Source organism: Girardinichthys multiradiatus, chromosome 12 (assembly GCF_021462225.1).
Source record: "Girardinichthys multiradiatus isolate DD_20200921_A chromosome 12, DD_fGirMul_XY1, whole genome shotgun sequence".
Taxonomy (NCBI): domain Eukaryota; kingdom Metazoa; phylum Chordata; class Actinopteri; order Cyprinodontiformes; family Goodeidae; genus Girardinichthys; species Girardinichthys multiradiatus.
In genome coordinates, this window is record NC_061805.1 from 28196955 (window position 1) to 28211830 (window position 14876).

The following is a 14876-nucleotide window of genomic DNA, read 5'->3' on the forward strand; positions in this document are numbered from 1 at the left end:
GCAGAGCGCATCATCCTTACTGCCTTAAAGAACGAATTGTTTAACATTTTTCCTTGGGGCAGTACTTAGAAATGCATTTTTTGATAAGGAACTCATTGGCCTTCGACTCTGAAGCAAAAGCAGCAGAAATGTGAACTAAACAAACCAAAGACATCCCATAGAAGCATGTGCAAAACGTTCTGCCAATCGATAATCTTTCAAATATTTGAATTTATGTGAAGTGACACTGCTGAAGTTGTTTGATTAATGCAAGCAAATTCTGCAGATGAAGATAAAAGCAGAACATTTAAAACAAGAAAAAGGAAAAATAAACTCCTGTAATCATGCCTCACCATTTTCTAAAACTCCCCAGGGACAACAACAACAAACACTGGGAAATGAAGAGATTCGATCAAGAAGACAAGTGCAACATGGTTTTATTGTCAAACTGGTAATTAAGACATGAACTTGATTAATGCCATATCACATCTTAATCTCCGCTGTAGTAAAGTGCAGATCAAATCAAGTTGCCCTGGTACATCTTCTGTCTGGTTTTGAACTGCAATATGAAATCCTACAAATTATGAAAAGCCCTTTTTTTCCTTCCTCTCAACCCACACGTCTACAGCTAAATGTGCAAACATGATGATCACAAAGCTTTACTACTGTGTGTATCGAGGCATCTTCTTTACTCCCTTGGTTTTCAGTTCTACCGCTTGTAAAAGATGAACTTGTTGCAGTTTGAAGTCTGGTGGGAGTCATCATGATAGGTCACCTGCAGTGATGAGCTGATAATGCTGCTGAACATGCACAGCGGGCCAAACATTACCTGGCTACCCTGGACTTTTCTGCTTTTCGGTTTTAATTTTAAAAAAATAAAATTAACCTAAAAATAACGCTCCTGTCGAAAAGGTCAGCCACACATAAACGTCGAGAGGTCACTTTTGTGTACGAGCCAGCACTCTGTAGAGAAATTGGCCTCTGCGGTTTCTCAGTGGCAGGCGTGTGTGCAATATGGACTCTTTATGAGCTCCACTAAATTAAAACTCCTGTTCTCAGTTTGTGTGAGCTCACTGAAACACTGCATACAAGAAACAACGCATGGAAAACACAAAGCTGCGCATCAGTCGCTCAGAAATCATTCACTCTTCTCACAGAGTCAGCATTATGGTTTCACCTCCACCAGAGCAAGGTGGATGACGAATGGAAGCAACGAAGTAAACAAACAAACCCAAAAAAAAAACCTCATGAGATATTGCACAGACAAGTGCCGACACAGAATACAACAGTCTCTTCCCAACAGCCCAGCCTGTGCATAGGAAAAAATAAAGCACTTACGGTGTTTGCACACTCTAACCCCCCCCCCCCCCCCCTCCTTCTTTTAAAGCTTTGTTACACATCAAACTGGGAAAGACAAATGACTGTAAAATCTACTCCGTTCAGCAGATATCCAGATTTCTACGAGAAGCAGAAAAAGAGCAAAAACCCTAAGTGTGTCGTTATTCTAGTACAAAAAACAGAAACCTGATGATGGCCGAGGAAGAGTCCAAGTCTGTTGGCAACAGTGAGGGGATAAGCAAAAACCTAAAACAAGATAGTAATAACAACCTGAAGTCCCAGCGTTTGCAGAAAAGCCTTGAGACGAGAGAGAAGAGAAGAATGTGATGTTGAGACTGGGTTGGAGCCAGCATGGAGAAAAATCTCTCAAGTTTCATTCAATAAATAGTAGCGTGGAATATGAAAAAAACAAAAAAAACCTCCAGCAAAAATATGTGAATCCCTCTGTTCAGTTCATTAACAGAAACAAAAGTTTATAATCCATGTTGCAACGTGTTTTTAATACATCCCGCAAACCAATTAACGGTCAGAGTTGCGGCTCTATCGGCGAATTCAGTCCATCCTGGTTAAATTGGGTATTTAGTGCGAGTTTCTTCTTGCAAACCAAACCCAGATAACAGTCTTGGTTTTTTTTTTTTCAACACCCAGTGGGTAAAGAGTCCTTAAAGCTCCTCAGCATGTTCGGTCGAGTCGATGGTGGTCACAATCCCGGCTCCTCTTTTCGTCTGTAGGACCCCATTTCTGTACAATCATTATCTGTGGAGCAAGACGAAGGCCTCCAGCTTCTCGGGAATGTTTCCCTGGTAGTCGAGGCCGTGCTTGATGATGGCCCTGGCAGCGAGGCACTGCAGCGTGGTGTGGTTGATGGGTTGGATGACGTTCCTGGCCAGCTCCTTCTCGTCCAGGAGGTCGCAGGCAGTTTGTTGGAAGGCGTTAGTGCTGTCGAAGTGAGTCCCGCAGGAAATCAAAAGGTTCATGATGTCGGGGTGACCGTTGGATGCGGCTATGTGGAGGGGGCTGGAGGAAACAAATAAATAGGATGGTTAGATTGTACCACAAATGTATCACTGTTGAATCAGGGTCTACAAGTCCCTTGCAAATGTATTGGCACCCAAAACCTCAAATTTCAGTGCATTTTATGGTGATTGTACAGGTCCTTCTAAAAAAATTAGCATATTGTGATAAAGTTCATTATTTTCCATAATGTAATGATGAAAATTTAACATTCATATATTTTAGATTCATTGCACACTAACTGAAATATTTCAGGTCTTTTATTGTCTTAATACGGATGATTTTGGCATACAGCTCATGAAAACCCAAAATTCCTATCTCACAAAATTAGCATATCATTAAAAGGGTCTCTAAACGAGCTATGAACCTAATCATCTGAATCAACGAGTTAACTCTAAACACCTGCAAAAGATTCCTGAGGCCTTTAAAACTCCCAGCCTGGTTCATCACTCAAAACCCCAATAATGGGTAAGACTGCCGACCTGACTGCTGTCCAGAAGGCCACTATTGACACCCTCAAGCAAGAGGGTAAGACACAGAAAGAAATTTCTGAACGAATAGGCTGTTCCCAGAGTGCTGTATCAAGGCACCTCAGTGGGAAGTCTGTGGGAAGGAAAAAGTGTGGCAGAAAACGCTGCACAACGAGAAGAGGTGACCGGACCCTGAGGAAGATTGTGGAGAAGAGCCGATTCCAGACCTTGGGGGACCTGAGGAAGCAGTGGACTGAGTCTGGAGTAGAAACATCCAGAGCCACCGTGCACAGGCGTGTGCAGGAAATGGGCTACAGGTGCCGCATTCCCCAGGTCAAGCCACTTTTGAACCAGAAACAGCGGCAGAAGCGCCTGACCTGGGCTACAGAGAAGCAGCACTGGGCTGTTGCTCAGTGGTCCAAAGTACGTTTTTCGGATGAAAGCAAATTCTGCATGTCATTCGGAAATCAAGGTGCCAGAGTCTGGAGGAAGACTGGGGAGAAGGAAATGCCAAAATGCCAGAAGTCCAGTGTCAAGTACCCACAGTCAGTGATGGTCTGGGGTGCCGTGTCAGCTGCTGGTGTTGGTCCACTGTGTTTTATCAAGGGCAGGGTCAATGCAGCTAGCTATCAGGAGATTTTGGAGCACTTCATGCTTCCATCTGCTGAAAAGCTTTATGGAGATGAAGATTTCATTTTTCAGCACGACCTGGCACCTGCTCACAGTGCCAAAACCACTGGTAAATGGTTTACTGACCATGGTATCACTGTGCTCAATTGGCCTGCCAACTCTCCTGACCTGAACCCCATAGAGAATCTGTGGGATATTGTGAAGAGAACGTTGAGAGACTCAAGACCCAACACTCTGGATGAGCTAAAGGCCGCTATCGAAGCATCCTGGGCCTCCATAAGACCTCAGCAGTGCCACAGGCTGATTGCCTCCATGCCACGCCGCATTGAAGCAGTCATTTCTGCCAAAGGATTCCCGACCAAGTATTGAGTGCATAACTGTACATGATTATTTGAAGGTTGACGTTTTTATTATTAAAAACACTTTTCTTTTATTGGTCGGATGAAATATGCTAATTTTGTGAGATAGGAATTTTGGGTTTTCATGAGCTGTATGCCAAAATCATCCGTATTAAGACAATAAAAGACCTGAAATATTTCAGTTAGTGTGCAATGAATCTAAAATATATGAATTTTAAATTTTCATCATGACATTATGGAAAATAATGAACTTTATCACAATATGCTAATATTTTGAGATGGACCTGTATATGATGACCACACAAAGTAGTGCACATCTGTTAAGTTAAGGGTAAAAGATATATTGTTCTCAACACTTGGTTTTTTTTTACAAATAAAATGGATAGAGAACAGACTGGATAGAGGACATCTGAACATGTACTTTCAAGCCTTGCCAAAACGTCTTAGGATCAGGATTTAGGTCTTGTCCCCGACTGGGACATCTTGACACATGAATATGTTTTGACCTGCTGTACGTTTAGGGTCGTTGTCCTGGTGGAAGGTGGACCTCCTCCCTGTAGCTAAATACGGGGATTTTAAAGACAACTCTGTTCTTGTTGCAGAAGAGAATCCCCACAGCATGATGCTGCCACCACTATGTTTCACAGAGGGGATGGTGGGTTTAGGACGATATGCATTGTTAACCTTCTACTGCACACAACTTAAACTTTGGTCTCATCTGACCCGAGCACCTTCTTCCTGTGTTACATAGCTTGTGGCAAACTTTAAAAAGGGCTTTTTTTTTTTTTGCTTTCAGTCAACAAAGGATTTCTTTAGGCCCCTCTTCTATAGAGACCTCTTATACCGGGGAGCAGCAGCTTCTGCAACCATTTGAGCTGTGCAGCTCCTCCAGAGATACAATACGTTTATTGCTGCTTCTCCGATTAATACTAAATACAGTTTAAAAAAATAAAAGAGAGCTAGAAATAAAGGAATGTATGCCACCTAAGAGGCTTTAAAGCCATGCATCAGTGCCCTTCCACTTCACAATATGCACTCCCTAATGTTGGTCTACCTCATAACACTCAAGCAGTATACATTAATACTGTGGTTATATCGTAACAAAATGAAAATCATCAAGAGGCGTGGATACTTTTACAAGGCACAGCATCAGACATTTTTAATTGTAAGTCCTGAAACGTTAGAGGATCCGATTAGGAGTGTTTTGTGTGAAAAGTAGACCTGTTGTCGTCTTCATCCCGGCTGTTAACATCTGCCCCACACTCGAGGAGGATTGACGCCACTGTGAGGGAGGGAAACTTGCACACGGGATAGCGGCCGACACAGGTGGTGTTTCGGTCGACTGCCAGGTGTAAGGGGGTGAAGCCCTTCTTCCCGCACGGCTGGAGTTTCAGGAACCTAGAAGGGCAAAAAATGCGAAACACTCAATTAATATCGTTTAAAAATGAATTTTCTTTTGACCTCATATCTTCCGTTTTTGCCACATACCTATAGATGGTTTCCTTCTTGGAATGATCCTGCTCAGCAGTACACGGTACCTTCTCCAGGAGACAAATGAGGTGCAAGATAATAGATAGTGCTTTGCTGAGCTGAGCCGGGTCGGGTGGCATTGGGCCGATCTGTTTGACCGCTCGCTCAATCTCCAACACGCTCTTGGACAATATCCCCATCAAGTCTTCGAAGGACACCGACGTCCCCAAAAGCCCTTTGGCCCTGTCCTGCAGCATGAAGGAGAAGAGCTCGGCGAACGACAGCAGGCTTGAGGTCGTCATGGGGCTCAGGGGGTCCAGGTTGTTCTGCTGCATTTCCAGTGCGTATTTCCACAGGTTGATGCAGCGCTCAAAGTTTCCGGAGTCGGCGTAGACGGCGCCACGGTAACGGATGTAGTAGGAGGTGTCTGGATGCTGGGGCCCGAGGATTCTCTCGCGGATGAGCAGCGCCTGCATCCGCATCTCATCCGGGTCGGATATCAACCCATCCAGCTCCTCCCCATTTGTGACCTGAAGGGAAGATTTAAAACATTCGAATAAGTGCGGGAATATCGTCAATATGGCAATGCTCCAAGATCAGTTTTCCGTTTCTGGAAGAGCCAAAGAACATTTCTCATATAAAATGTAAAAGGTTATCTCCATCCAAGAAAATTTAAAGCATTCTCTTTCGTTCAGCATGTACTTCCTCTTTAAAAACTGACCATCAGCAACAGTGAACAAAAACCTGCTTTGAAAGAAATTAACTCACCTCCTTGGCATAGTCGTAAGCCATGATCAGCTGCTTGGGTTCTGGTTTGTGGACAATGTTGTTACTGTCCGTGTATCTGAGGTCCATGGCTCTCTTCCAATACTTTAAAGCTCCAAGAAGATCTCTCTTCTTGTCAACAAACGTCGCTCCCAAAAGCTCCAAGGCATCAATGCGCTCCGTGTGACTCGTCTGCAGAGAAAACAACGTGGCTTTTCCAGTAAGTGATTCAAAAGACAAACATTTTCATGCCTACAAGCCCTGGCACGGTTGTTGATGTGGAAGACTCACCTGCTGGTGCGTTGTCAGGTAGTCTACAATGTTAGTGTGACCAGTAACGCTGGCAGAGAGAAGAGGGGTCATGCCGTAGCCGTCCCGCTCCATGGTTGCTCCATACTGCAGCAACATTCGCATAATCTCCAGGCTGCCTGACTCTGCACAGTCATGGAGAGCCGTGTTGCCTGAGAGCAGAAACAGCACATGCCTTACGAGTCAGATTGCAGACTGTTATTTATATCCGATCAGAATGTAACCAAAAAAAAAAACAATCTTGCATCACTACAGCCTGGAAGGAATGCAGGGTTTTGTTATCAGGCACATGCACATCCATTTATAATGTAAAAAGCCCTTAGTCTGTTAACTATGTTTCACTTACAAATTTGTCACCTTGTACTCTGCCATGTGAAAGTATTCATCTTGAACTTTTCCACAGTTTCACAAGCTTCAATGTATTTTATGGGGATTTTACACGATTCACCAACACAAAATAAATATTGTGAAGACATTGTGCAGCTTGGATAAAATCCAGTAGAAACCATTACCTTGATAAGTCACCCAATAAGTAAACAGAGGCCAACTATGCGTAATTTAATCTGGGTATAAACCCAGCTAATCTGTTAAGGCCATAGAGGGTTGTTAGAGAACAATGGTGAACAAACAGCATCATGAGGACCAAGAAACACGGCAGACAGGTCAGGGAGAATGTTTTGGAGAGGTGTCAAGAAGGTTTAGGTTTTAAAACATTATCCCTAGCTTTGAACAGTTATCCATGAGATGTTCAATCTTTATTCGAAAATAGAAACAGTATGGCACAACCTACCAAAGGTAGGTACCAAGGAGAGCATTAATCAGAAGCAGCGAAGAGGTTCGTGGTAACTCTGGAGGAGGTGCAGAGAATCACAGCACCGGTTTACAGGACAAGCCCTAGCTGTATACGCCACAAATCAGGCCTTAATGGAAAAGTGGCTAGAATAAAGCCAAAATGTCCTGTTTGGAGTTCCCTGCAAGCTACTGTAGAGGAAGTAGGCAGTCAAATTCAAAGGAGACCAAAATTGAACTAAACAAATTATCCATTGTTGGAAACTAATGTTGCATATCACCCTAAAAACAGGAAACAAAACAGCATTCCTATTGTGAATGTTGGAAGCATCATGCTGTGAATATCTTTTCCTCACTTTTGCATTAGTCGATCACATAAAATCCCCATAAAACAAATTTTAATTAAAAAGAAATGCAAAAAACAAAAACAAAAACAGGGGGAATGAATGCTTCTGCAAGACATTTTAGCTTTCAAATCATCTTAAGAATATGTTTTAGAACACTTATTTGTAGTCTGGTCCTTTCTTTTGAACATTATCGGAGCATAATGTGGATGTAATGTAGAGTTTTCGTTTACTAACCCACTGAGCTACAAATGATTTAAACACAATAAAAAGGCCCAAAAACCTAAAGGAATAAACAATTGTCGTGTCCACACACACACCAGACAAAAGTACCTATTTTAATTGAATCTCTGTTGTCGGAAAAGCAAAGAAATATCTGATATAAATTTACACAAAAATAAATACAAACAAAAGAAACGACTGACAAAGATCTGATTGGCTCCTACTGTCCCTATGGTGTATAATATAATTCCTGCCAAACTGGGATAGGGAAGCTTATTAAACCCGTTAAAGATAAAGAAATTAAACAAATTCTGTCTTAGTGAAGGGCTGAGTGTCCCAAAGATCCTAAAGCTCCAATATGAACCTCGGTCAACCCTTGGATTGAGTGCTTTTTCTTGATTTATTGGTCTAAAGGTCAGTGTCCAGCAGCTTAAAGAAACCCACTTTCCACAGAAAATTGTCATGTATCAAAATGAAAAGCAGACACTTCATAGAAAATGGCTTTAAACTGTTGGAGGCTTTAAGAGTGCCAGAAAAAAACACAAGAAGGTCGGACTCCTTTAACACAAAATATTAAGAACTAAGAAGTTGACACAGCATTTGCACCATAGAGCAGTGTTGCATTATTTTTAAACATTCAAGTCCTCAAAATGACTCCCAGTTCTACTAAGATCTACCATGTTTGCAGAGTAACTTCTAAACAGCAGATTAGACCTCAGGTTGCACCATCTCATTAGAAAAGGACAGATCTTTGAGAAGAAAGAGGATCTTTTGACCGGCACAAAATAAAACTTCAGCTCCATTTCCAGAAAATAAAACCGCTCCAATTCCTGCCTTTGATGCATGCATGTTTTACAGTTATTACAGGTCCTTCTCAAAATATTAGCATATTGTGATAAAGTTCATTATTTTCCATAATGTAATGATGAAAATTTTACATTCATATATTTTAGATTCATTGCACACTAACTGAAATATTTCAGGTCTTTTATTGTCTTAATACGGATGATTTTGGCATACAGCTCATGAAAACCCACAATTCCTATCTCACAAAATTAGCATATCATTAAAAGGGTCTCTAAACGATCTATGAACCTAATCATCTGAATCAACGAGTTAACTCTAAACACCTGCAAAAGATTCCTGAGGCCTTTAAAACTCCCAGCCTGGTTCATCACTCAAAACCCCAATCATGGGTAAGACTGCCGACCTGACTGCTGTCCAGAAGGCCACTATTGACACCCTCAAGCAAGAGGGTAAGACACAGAAAGAAATTTCTGAACGAATAGGCTGTTCCCAGAGTGCTGTATCAAGGCACCTCAGTGGGAAGTCTGTGGGAAGGAAAAAGTGTGTCAGAAAACGCTGCACAACGAGAAGAGGTGACCGGACCCTGAGGAAGATTGTGGAGAAGGGCCGATTCCAGATCTTGGGGGACCTGCGGAAGCAGTGGACTGAGTCTGGAGTAGAAACATCCAGAGCCACAGTGCACAGGCGTGTGCAGGAAATGGGCTACAGGTGCCGCATTCCCCAGGTCAAGCCACTTTTGAACCAGAAACAGCGGCAGAAGCGCCTGACCTGGGCTACAGAGAAGCAGCACTGGACTGTTGCTCAGTGGTCCAAAGTACTTTTTTCGGATGAAAGCAAATTCTGCATGTCATTCGGAAATCAAGGTGCCAGAGTCTGGAGGAAGACTGGGGAGAAGGAAATGCCAAAATGCCAGAAGTCCAGTGTCAAGTACCCACAGTCAGTGATGGTCTGGGGTGCCGTGTCAGTTGCTGGTGTTGGTCCACTGTGTTTTATCAAGGGCAGGGTCAATGCAGCTAGCTATCAGGAGATTTTGGAGCACTTCATGCTTCCATCTGCTGAAAAGCTTTATGGAGATGAAGATTTCATTTTTCAGCACGACCTGGCACCTGCTCACAGTGACAAAACCACTGGTAAATGGTTTACTGACCATGGTATCACTGTGCTCAATTGGCCTGCCAACTCTCCTGACCTGAACCCCATAGAGAATCTGTGGGATATTGTGAAGAGAACGTTGAGAGACTCAAGACCCAACACTCTGGATGAGCTAAAGGCCGTTATCGAAGCATCCTGGGCCTCCATAAGACCTCAGCAGTGCCACAGGCTGATTGCCTCCATGCCACGCCGCATTGAAGCAGTCATTTCTGCAAAAGGATTCCCGACCAAGTATTGAGTGCATAACTGTACATGATTATTTGAAGGTTGACGTTTTTTGTATTAAAAACACTTTTCTTTTGTTGGTCGGATGAAATATGCTAATTTTGTGAGATAGGAATTTTGGGTTTTCATGAGCTGTATGCCACAATCATCCGTATTAAGACAATAAAAGACCTGAAATATTTCAGTTAGTGTGCAATGAATCTAAAATATATGAATGTTAAATTTTCATCATGACATTATGGAAAATAATGAACTTTATCACAATATGCTAATATTTTGAGAAGGACCTGTATATACCATGTCACAAACTGCATAGTTGAGAGGTTGTGTTGAGCCTCACTTCCCTCTATTTGAAATATACTTAATAGCCAAGCTGTATTTGTTTACTAGGGCTGCAACTAACGATTCTTTTGCCAAACGATTAATCTGCTGACTATTTTTTGGATGATAATAATCAGATTGCAAAGGTGCTTAATATGAGATTTTGAACCAGGTGAAACTATGCTACTTGAGTTCTGGATGGACCATATTTACAAAAAGAAGGTTTTTCATCTTAAATGATACATATGTATATATTTTTTGTACAGTTTTGGCCTAATTACTGCTCTCAGTGGATTGTTCTTTCAGAAATGGCATATTTTAGAGTCCGTCTACTCCAGTTAACGATTATTCGATTACTAAATGAGTTGACATTTATTTCAACAAGCGATCAATCACGATTAATTGTTTCTGCCTTACCGTTAGTCCTTTTTCAAGCATACAAAAACAAATATGCTTGCTTTAGAAGTTTAAACATACATTTGTACAATTAAGCTGTGGCTAAAGAACACTTTAAAGATTTTAATATTTAACACACTTTTCACAAAAACTTTGAAAGTGGTTTAAAACTGGCCAGGCTACAGTAGGTTAAGATGCTTAGGTTTCGAGTTTCATAATTTGATTCCAAAACTAATGTTTTAACATGTTTCATGTATTAAGGATCACACATTCCAAAGGAATACCGTCACATTTTTTTGCCTCTTTTGGGCCTTTCTCAAAGCATGCAGCCACCAAACTGTACGCAGCATAAACAGTGAAAACTAGGATGAGATTTCCTTCTCCGAGTTTCACAAACAAAATCTTGGAAAATCTTTTAAAAAACAGCTGGATTGTTACAAAACGTTTCATATAAGACAGAAAATGTTCATTATGAATGTGATTGTCTGACGGATGGGTTGAAAAAATAAACACCATAATACACATGTACTGGTGCACTATACAGAAATGAACTGTTCAAAGTCCACACGCTTTGAGTTAATCGGTCGAGCTAAACGCAAGACGTATGGGAAGTGGTTTTTTTTTTTTTTTTTTAAATCAATGAAGTGTAGGAGGTGGGAACTAATTTATGCCAACCAAATACATATGCCTGCTTGCAGGTTTGTCAGTGTTGCGCAGAAGGATTTACATGAAGATTACACGATAAAGAAATATTCTGGGAAGGCAGCTGCCCCGTCAACTCTTCACTGATCCACGCCAGCCGGACGTTGGGTGCACAAACTTATTGAAAGCTGCAGACCACTTAAAAGGCTTTCTTTTATTGCAAGGCTGTAGGTTGTAGTCTCTATAAACAAAGGGATACCAGTCTTCCTGAAACTCCATCTGAAAAGGAAAATAAGTTAGATCTTTTTGACACACCCAGGCTGACATGGGAGCTGACGTTACCAGCATGCAGCTTTCCACTGTGAAACCAGATGTTCGTGTAGGTATGCTGACTCATTTCAGTCAGAAATATGCAAATGAGTCACCCATTGTGTGTCATATGACATTGTTTTTGGCAATGTATTATAGTCACCAGTAACTTTGTGTTAATGATCTGGCTTTTTGTAGCCGACACTAATTTCTGGTGTTTTTTAGAGGTCTGACCTGCCGAGTCACAACACATGAAAGGGGATGGATGTGCAGCTGGTTTTTTGATAAAGGTAGCAGTTTGATGTAGTGTTTATAGGCCGAAAATTTGGTGAGTACTTGGTTTTGATTAATTTAGTGAATAGAAAAATAAAAGTTAGAATTTCGGTATTTGACCTGCTGATAAATGCTCGGAGCTGGTCATGGTATTTATGGATTATTTCTGCATTTTTATCTTTTAGCCCATGTTGGAACCTGCATACCAAAAAAAAAAAAAAAAAAAATCAATCAATCAACTGATTTAATGCACACATGCTTCTTTAGCCCTCGCAAAATTTTAAGCTTAATGATTTTAAAGATACTGCAGTTCTCTTCATTTCCATCCAAAATAAATGAGCTGTGTATCATTTTGAAAGTTTTATCTGAAAATATTTAAAATTAAATGATGTATCTTCACCTAAATGATCCGTTAAATATGATGAATGCTGACTCGAGCCTGCTGGGGGTTACTTCATGTTTCAAGGGAGAAGGTCCTTTCTACTATTGCCACATGCTCGCTGAGGAGGAGGGATTGCTGCAGATTAAATTTGATGCAACTGGCTGGGCCTCCTTTAGCTGAGAGCACACTACAAGATTTTTTGCCTGATTTTACTCATGATATCAAAGTCAGTACTCGTTGGGAAGAGCCAGAATAGCTAGTTAGCCCAAAAATGTTTTGGTGTATTTGAGGTAAAGACATGAACCTGTGAGACTGTGATGGGAAAGGACCGAATTTGGACAAAATCAGATCAGCTAAAGACTAAAAGAAGAAGAGGGGAAACAGTAAGCTATACAGACAACAGCAGCAGCTAGTCGACTGGCGATGTTGGTTTACTACTTCTTCTTCTGGTTTTATGAGCTGACAAATTGGCACATCGCTGCCACCAGCTGTGTGCTACTGGACCTTACAAATTCTGTAGTCTGTAGTGTCACCAGCCTGGCATAACTGTTTACTAATCGCTTTCATAAGCTGGGTTGACTGTGTTGTTAGAACTGAAGGATCGAGATAGATGTATACAACTAAATATAAATATGTCAAAAGATTGTATTGGATCGATTTTATTGTATGTCTCTACCTATATGAACTGAAACGCTTTGTCTTGTAAAGTGAGTTGATGTGGCATTGGTTGGAAATGGTGCTACATAAACAAACGGAAATGAAAATGAACACATTATGTCACACTTAACTAAAGAAAGAGAGTCATTTCAAAGCTAACAAAAGAGGTTTAGCAGTGTCATCCAAGTGCTTTTGAACTTACCTTTAACACTTTTCCTGTTGACATCCGCACCTTTCTCCAGGAGGTACTGCGCTATCTCTTTGTGGCCCTTGTAACAAGAAATCATTAGACACGTGTGGCCGTGTCTGTTGGCCACCTCCAGGTCAGCTTTGTGCTCCACCAGGTATCTGACTATGTCCAGGTGCCCGTCAAAGCAGGCTGCCCTAAGGGGCGTAGAGTTGGTCAGAGTCGTACTGTTGACAGAAGCCCCGTGCCCCAGCAGGGACTGGACCACCTTCAGGTGACCCGCCGCCGAGGCAGCCCAGAGAGGGGGTGCCCCCTCTATTGTCTCCCCATCAAAGTTCACCGAGCCCCCAACCTCGACTGGAGCGCAGCAGCACTCCAGCAGGTACTCCACCAGGTCCAGATGGCCGTACCGGGCGGCCATCAACAACGGGGTGGCCCCGTTCGTCTTCTCGCCCATCAGCTTCGTAACTTCATGTCCATCTTTGTTCTCCAACAGTTTCTGAAGCAAGCGGAGCTTTCCGTCCCTGGCCGCGTTGTACACCGCAGTCTTTAAATCCATGTCTGACGGCGAGCTTCGCGATTAGATTCAAAGGGCAATGATGTCAGAAACACAAAGGGACAACGGTCACTTGAAGCTGGGGTCCCTTTGTTTACAACCGTCCACTTTGTAGCTAACGCTAAGCTAGTCGGTTTGCTTCCGTTCTGTTTTACAGCACGGAGAAGTACGAGGCTTCAACAGATCGGCTTTAACACTTTGGCATCGGTATGGTCGGTTATGTGAAACTTTACGTCTATTAATAACCGAGTCGTTTCAAACGACCCTTGATGATCAGGCGATACATTTGAACCCGAGCTAGCGAGTTAGCTAATCAACTTCCTTGATCGATGAAGCTCGAAAACTGCTCTACTTTCCCCCTCTTTACTGACCGTCTGAGCGACACTCTCCCGCTGGCGTATCTTCCTCTCCTTCATCAGCTCTGTTCCCTTCGCTCGTCATATTCCCACGGCATTTCACGGGGTTTATATTCTGCTTCTGAGGGCCGAAGAGAAGAAATTCACCCCGCCCGTGACGCCGACCTACTGCTGCGGCTGTTAGCCTAGCCTGGAAAAACGACGTTGGACCGAACGGGCAGGGGATATCCCCCAGTGTCAGAGCGGAGAGTTTCCTGTCACACAGGTCGGAAAAAAAAAACTAAAATCTAGAGAAAATGGTTTCTACCCCGAAAAACGGGGGATAATAATCGTCCGGTGAAGCCACTCAGCGAACTGACACGGCGGAATATTTCCCAGAGAGGTAAAGGGTAAATTAGGGAGTCTTAGCCGCCCACGAACAGACCGGGTGATCACGACTCAGTTTCTATCAAATCACAAACTCGACGCAGTATTTTCTCGCCTTACAGGTGAATGATTGACGGGTCACTGTCCAATCACAGATCGGATAGCCTGTTACGTAGACGATCAGAGGAAACTAAAGTTGGGAGGAATCCTGAGGCAGGTTAAAAATGTATTTATCAAACTCGTTTGGGAAATCAGAGGCTCACTAAATGATATGAGTTTGAGGTAGTGGAAATTTGTCATGAAATTACACACCATAAAGAAAATCTAGTAGACCTCCAGTGCCCTGCAAAAGTATTCATACTCACCGCATTTCACAATGTTTCGACAAGAATGCTGTTGGTGGTGGATTATTATAATAATAATAATACTAATAATACATTTAGTTGTACAAATATATGAATTGTGGGACTCTGTGTACTTTACTATTTACATATTGTGGGAACTATGTTACAATAGAGGGTCACATAATTCAAATGTTATGGTTTGTTATGTATGGGT

General features: G+C 42.2%; 1 protein-coding gene across 1 annotated transcript; it reads right to left on the minus strand.

Moving 5' to 3' along the window:
• Positions 1-399: 399 nt before the first annotated feature.
• Positions 400-14401, minus strand: fem1c (fem-1 homolog c). The gene is made up of 6 exons (XM_047381898.1): positions 13056-14401; positions 6317-6486; positions 6029-6217; positions 5279-5790; positions 5012-5188; positions 400-2334 (listed from the first exon to the last, which is right to left on the minus strand). The coding sequence occupies exons 1-6, from the start codon at positions 13597-13599 to the stop codon at positions 2070-2072; spliced, it is 1857 nt and encodes a 618-aa protein (XP_047237854.1). The 5' UTR covers positions 13600-14401; the 3' UTR covers positions 400-2069.
• Positions 14402-14876: the final 475 nt, after the last annotated feature.

What these genes read in the sequence shown, in the direction of transcription:
- fem1c (XM_047381898.1), bottom strand. Translation starts at nt 13,599, where the DNA reads ATGGATTTAAAGACTGCGGTGTACAACGCGGCCAGGGACGGAAAGCTC. An exon ending in CAACAGGAAAAGTGTTAAAG is followed by an intron (nt 6,487 to 13,055) that starts GTAAGTTCAAAA and finishes TTCTGCTCTCAG; the next exon opens with GCAACACGGCTCTCCATGAC. An exon ending in CTTACGACTATGCCAAGGAG is followed by an intron (nt 5,791 to 6,028) that starts GTGAGTTAATTT and finishes TCTTCCCTTCAG; the next exon opens with GTCACAAATGGGGAGGAGCT.